This window comes from Alligator sinensis, unplaced genomic scaffold (assembly GCF_000455745.1).
Source record: "Alligator sinensis unplaced genomic scaffold, ASM45574v1 scaffold1854_1, whole genome shotgun sequence".
NCBI lineage: Eukaryota > Metazoa > Chordata > Crocodylia > Alligatoridae > Alligator > Alligator sinensis.
The window spans coordinates 180,517-187,050 of record NW_005843246.1 but is presented as its reverse complement, the minus strand read 5'-3'; the positions used below and the strand labels follow the sequence as shown (position 1 = coordinate 187,050).

General features: G+C 43.6%; 1 protein-coding gene across 1 annotated transcript in view; it reads right to left on the bottom strand.

Annotated features, from left to right (window-relative positions):
* The window catches only part of LOC102379812 (FRAS1-related extracellular matrix protein 2-like), a gene marked incomplete at its 5' end in the record, with an annotated part of 138,667 nt that overhangs the window by 53,759 nt on the left and 78,374 nt on the right, over positions 1-6,534 (bottom strand). Inside the window, one exon of the mRNA XM_006038086.2 lies at positions 5,416-5,667. Coding sequence (XP_006038148.1) covers positions 5,416-5,667 — 252 coding nt within the window. The remainder of the gene's footprint in view (positions 1-5,415; positions 5,668-6,534) is intronic.

The following is a 6,534-nucleotide window of genomic DNA, read 5'->3' as shown; positions in this document are numbered from 1 at the left end:
GCTGAGGGAGCAAGCGGGGGTGGGGCATGTGACCCCTGCAGGAGGCATAGTCCCTGTCAGGGGGGGTTCATAGCCCCTGGGGGGGTAACCCCTGATTGCTGTCTCACACTCTCTCTCTTTATAGTGGTCTTCTGTTTTAACTGTGGAAGTACATGGATTTGTGGGTATTTTACAGAGTGACTTTGGGATTTTTTTTATCAGGGATTTTTCAGTTTTCAAATATGGAACACCAGAATTCCTGCTAGGGAAGTCAGTATCAGGACCCTGCCTACTCAGAGCTGGCACCTTGGACCCAGCTGGCTGTGGCTGACCTCCTGGCCAACTGGAGCCAGGAGACCATGTTTTAACAGTTCAAAGCAGGCCATCACACCCAGAACATCTTCCAGGCGATAGCTACCTAGATGGTCAGGCAGGGGGCACACATGGCAGTAGTGCCACACAAAGGCCAACTCTGCAGCCATAGCCCACTGACTGCTGGCCCAGAGGGGCAGATGCCTCATCCAGGTCTGGCAGGTGAGCAGCAGGTCGCAGCCAGGCAGCAGCCCCCACTGCCAGACTGCTACAGTGAGTAAAAGGTACAGGTAACTCTTAGGGCTGCTTCAATAGTCCAGCTGGCACAAGGGGTACTGTCCCCAGGTACCAATTGGCTGGGCCCCAGAAGCTCCTGAGAGTGAGAAGCCTTGAAGCTACTTGCCAGAGCAGCTTTTTGTACTGATGCGACCAGGACAGGGAAGCTTTTTATACTGCTGGGGACAGCACAGGTGCTGGCCCCAGTCTCTAGTTCCCCCTGGCTGCAGATTTGGGAGGAGCCAGGCAGGGTTATTTTGCCCCAAGTGGCACAATTTGCTTCACAACAAAGTGCATGTGTGAGCACATGCGCTGAGGCAAAAAGCCCAGGCGTTTCCTTTGACTTAAATGCTACCTAGGATGTTCTAGGATGGGGAATAATAATTAGCTTTAGAAATGTTTAGGTTTTAAGCCTTTTCATATATTGAGTTAAACCCAGCTAGTGCCAAAGAAAACTTCATATGAGTACTGAGATTCAATAGTGGCTTGTCACTGTGTATTTAGTACATGTGCAGTTTGATATGACTGCAGATCAGCATACTGCTCTGATGCTGCAACAGAACGTGGCAGTTTTATTGACTTATTCAGTTATGTTGATGATATTTGAATTTTTTTTTCTGTTCTAGGTTTAGCATAAGCAGGAAAAAGTTTAGGTGTCAGGTTCTGTAACATTCACTGATATGATGTATGCATTTTTAATACCACAGCAGTTGGCACTGTAAAAGCCTCAGTTTTAAAATATACCTTTCAATTTTGATACTTGTGATAATGAACTATCAAATAACATTGTCTTGTAGTTCAAACTCTTGTTCACTTTGAGCAATGAACCATCAGGCACTGTGGGGGGAGGAGGGAGAATACATCTCTTTAATTTTAGGCATCCTTTGGAAAGAAAGAAATATCATTTAAATCAATGCTCTAAAATATAAGCCTTCTTTGTGTTTGATCACACACAGGTATGTGCACTGTTGCATACATGAGTAGAACTAACAACAATCATTAGGAAAGGGAGCACATGTCAAATTTGATCCTTCATTAATAAGACCACTGCAGTGTGGCTGCCAAATTTCTCCTAACTAGCAAAATATAAGATAATGCCTCCTTGTTTTGTTCCTCATTATGTGCCTACCAAGTTACCTATCTTATCTGAGGACTTGAGCCTATTTTAATTGAAGCCAACTGCAAAACTTCCATTGGCTTCATTGGCACAGGATCATGTCTATGAGGATATTAATTGTGCACTCCTGAGCTGAACACTCAAGCCTATCTCATCAGCAGAGGGATAATGAGCAGGGTTTGCACCCTGCTCATGTGGGAGATGGGGGAAATGCTACTGACTACTGGAGGAGAGGAGGTATGCAGGGGAGAGCAGGGGGAGGAGGAAGGGAGAAGGAGTCTTAAACTGCTCCTGGACTTCACAGTTTCATAGCAGATTTAGGTTAGACATCAGGAAGAACTTCTTTATGGTAAGGGTTGCCAGAATCTGGAATGGGCTTCCGAGAGAGATGATGCTCTCCTTTACCTTGGGCGTCTTTAAGAGGAGGCTAGACATACACCTGGCTGGGGTCATCTAACCCCAGCGCTCTTTCCTGCCCAGGGCAGGGGGTCAGACTCAATGATCTACTGAGGTCCCTTCTGACCCAAATATCTATGAATCTATAGTTGTTAGGGGCTAGAAGGGACCTTACTTAAAAAAAAAAACCCATCCCTGACTGCTGCTGCCACAGCATGCTCCTTCCTTCCCCAGGTGCTGCTACTAAAGCATATAAGCCAGTTGCAAAATGTCCGAAGCTGGTTTAAGTTAAACCTGGTTGAATGTAGTATCAGACTTAACTGATTTGGGTCAAACTGGTTTATGGAACTTCTGTCCCAGACCCCTTCCTGATTTAAGTTCAATCAGAGTCCCCTAGATCCCAGCATGCTTTTCAGCTCTGGGCTGGGCTGTCTGCTCCAGAGAACAGGGCTGACCCCACCTCTCTCCTCCCTAGTCAGAGCTCCAGCTGGCTGAGAAGGGGGTGGGGGACTATGGCTGGGGTCTGCTTGACAGGGACACAGCAGCATCTGCCAGGCTTCCCTGTGCTCCCACCCTCTCTTACCACTTGCTGTTCAACCACGGATTCCCCTCACCTCCACTCCCCCTCACATGGTAGGGACCACAGCAGTACAGTCACTACCATGCTACCTAATGCTGAGAGGTGTTTATGTGTGTGTGTCTCCAATTTCACTGGAACAAAGGCAGACAGAAGTGTCCACTTTTTTTTCCTGAGGAAGTAGCCAGTGGCTTGCAAATGCCTTGCAAAATGCCTGTACCCTGCACTAAGAAGAGTTTGAACTAATGAGAGGGAGGCTTTTGTTTTCTTGATGGGGTAATAAGCTTTGTGTTCTGATAAGCTCCCTGATGGCTGCTGGCTTGCTTCAAAGCCACAGCCCTGAAACCCTTATATCAAATGAAGTTTCCTTGTACAGTGACTAGTGCTGGTGATTGCTTATACACATCACTTACTGAGCCTGGTTAAAGTGCAGCTCCCCATCCCACAATGTGTCAATGTTCAACAGGGGACAGAGAGAGGTGTGAGAAATGATTTGGTCTGCAATGAATGGGACCTATCAGTGCTGTCAGTTTAAGCAAATACAAAGCACTAGCTAGCAGGATAATATAGATGCACGAAGTCCACACAAGCAGCTTTCCCCCTGCCCCCTTTGCCTCAGAGTGCTAGCTGGGGCCAGGGTTTGGCAACACCCCCTGCCCCTTGAGCTGCGAGCGAGGGAAAAGCCTGGCAACGGCTACTTCCCCCCACACTCTGGCTGGGGACTGTGCAGGTCAGGGTTGGGGTTTAAACCCCTCCCTAACCATGATGTCTTTCCAGGGCCTGGCCATCACCCTCCCCAGCTCAGTACTGTGGAATAGAAGGGAGGGCTCACTCTAGCACCCCCCAGCTTCTGGCCTGAGCCACTGCGGGCATGTGCCTGCATTTCCTGAATCAAAAGTGAATGTCTATTCACTTGCAAATCGGTGCAATCTATGCAGGTTAGATTAACCTGCAAAGATTGAATCAATTCAGGCTTTTTGAATGTCTGTCCCTAGCCTCAAAAGTTAAACTACTGCTCATCAAACATACCTATTCTATACTCATACCTCATCCCACTGTTGCCTTGTAGATCTGCAAGTAAGGTTGCTGGGAGCTGAGTCTGTACCATTCAATGTGGAGTAGTATAGCTAACAGACCACCAAAAACTTACCTGCACCCAAGCACAGCCTCTACTCACACGTGAGCATCTGAATGCAACAACCTTGTGCATCATGCAAGGTTTTGCAGGATATTTTATTGTTAAATCTAAATCTCTTACACAGAGATGCCTACTGTGAACTAACTATAGGCTTTTCTTCTTAGAACTGAGCATATGGAAATCCTACTAAAAAGATGGTTTACCATGAAGTAGGCCTTTCCCTCTAAGATCCTACTGAAGGCTCACATTCTGGGTGCCTGTACACATGCAGGGACACTACTCCAATGTGCTGAAATTACAGCATGTTGGAGCAGACTCAATTCATTCACCCATTATTCTAGAGGGTCACATGGCATGAACCATGATGCAATGCTACTACGTAGTAGTTACAAGCTACTGCGCAGTCAGTGTCACCAGGAAGCTGTGCGGGAATGCTACTGTGCAGTAATGCCGGTTACTGCAGTCAGTCATTTAGGACTTGGATATGCAAGTATTAAATGACTGTAGTAACAACTGGGCAGTCAATATCTTATATAAACATGGCCACTGACTTGAAGCATCTAAAAAGTCCTGCCTGAGTTTAATCAACATGCATGTCTTACCTCTTTAAATATTCTGTTTTACAAAGTCATGCCCATGAAATGAGGGGAGAAAACTACACACATTACCAGGCCCAGTGCTCATGCCTATGAGACGTTCTTTTAAAAACTTTTAACTTATCTGTTCATGAAATAAAGTATTACACCCATCTGCTAAATAAGGATTATATTCTGTAAGAGAAAACATCAAGTGAAATGCTGGCATCTTTGAAACAAATGGGAGTTTTGCCTTTTGCTGGATCCAGATTGTGTCTTTAAAACTATCATGCTTATAATATTAAATTTGGGGTGAATGGTTATTAGAGAAATGGTATTAAACAACAAAAAGAAAATAAAGTGGCTTCTCATTGCAAACAAACAAAAACCTAAATGAATGTAAAAAACCCCAATATTTGCAGCAATAATGATAGCAATACCCGGTGTTAACCAACTAACTGTAAAAAGACAATGTGGGAACTTATATATTAAGCTGTCTGGTCGCTATTTTGGTCCCACAAAATAAGGCAATAGTGGGCACAGCTACACATTCATTTACTCCAACCTAGATTTACTGTGCAGTAAGCTACTGCACAGTAAGGGTTTTTGGGTAGGTGTCTATACATGCAAGGATTAGGGAGAAGATTTGCTCCCAGTTCCCTGAAGCCCTGCAATACACCCCTGTGGCTACTGGGGGGAGCTCCAGGCTCCCCCTGGATGCTAGCCCAGATACTCACAAGGAGCACTGGGCCAGTAGACAGCCCTGGGAGGTTGCCTTCTGCTGGGGCAGGGACAATGTCCCCCTGTCCCAGCAGCATTACTCCAAGTAATGTATGCCTAGGGCCAAGACTCACAAAGCCTGTTGATCTTAACTCTATTCTTCAAAAGTCACAAACAGCTGAATGGCAGATCTATGCTTTAAGTTACATAAACCAGCTTAACCACAGGCATTGTTCAGTAGAAATAAATATGGCAAAAAGATCCCTTAGTGCTGTAGTTTACAAAGGAAAATCTCTAAAGGCCACATATATTTCTTCCCACTCACCATCATCTGCGTCAGCCAGGATGATTACTTTGGTGCTAGGAAATTCGGGACCAATCTGTCCACCCATTGGCATGCTTAGCGTAACGTTGAAGGTCTCATCTTCCTCATAGAGGGAATCATCAATAATGATTACGCGACAAGTTTTCTCTGTCTCATCCTTATCAAAGTGAATGATGCTGGTGTGATCTTCGGGACGGGAGATGTAGTCAGAGTAGGACAAGACAGAAGACGGAATGGTGCCTGTGGCAGAACCTACAAGGAGAGAGAAATAAACAGCAGTAATTATTAGTAACGAATTAAATACAGGGACCTTTGATGAATATTCACAAGTAACTGAATAAAAAGTGCTAATGTATTTTATATTTGGAATAGTCTCTGTGAAACAACAATTAAATGCTTACTTTTTATTCCCATAATGTTTTGTGAAAAGTGAAAAAAAATCATGACATTTGTTTTCGACTTTTAGACTGTTACAATTTATTTAAACACAATGAATAAAGACATTCTTATTCAAAAATATTTTTTGTTTGAGGCATACTTTCTTGAAGTAATCTTTATGGGCCAGCTAATATAGTGCTTAATCAAGCACAAATCAATGAGGCTGTATGGGTTGTTAGTGAGAAAGCAAAGAATTAATTCCAACCTTTGTTTATAGGACACTCAAATACTGAAATACCAAGAGTATGTGTAAAAAATAATTTATTTTGATGACATAAAACAAAAACTCTTTCCTTCTTATATAGTATAAAAAGACAAAACTAATCTCATTTTATCCTCTGGTTAAAAAAAAATCCACTTATGCCTGGTTTCACCTTTGCTAAAAGGCCAGGATGTCAATAGGTAATATTTATTTTGGCATAAATGTACATAATCCTATTTCCTCATTAAAACTACTTCATTATCACTCTGAACAGTCTCAATTATTATTCAACAGGTACACCTACACATTCATTAATGTGTTTTTGCTACTGCACAATAAATATAGTACCTCTAAGGTGAGGTACTTAATCAATGTGCATTAGGCTGCCCTACGGTGCAGTAGCTAAAACACATACTTTTATAGTGATGTTAAATATGCAGTAGCCTAATTTTACTGTGCAATAGCATATTAGAAGGGGT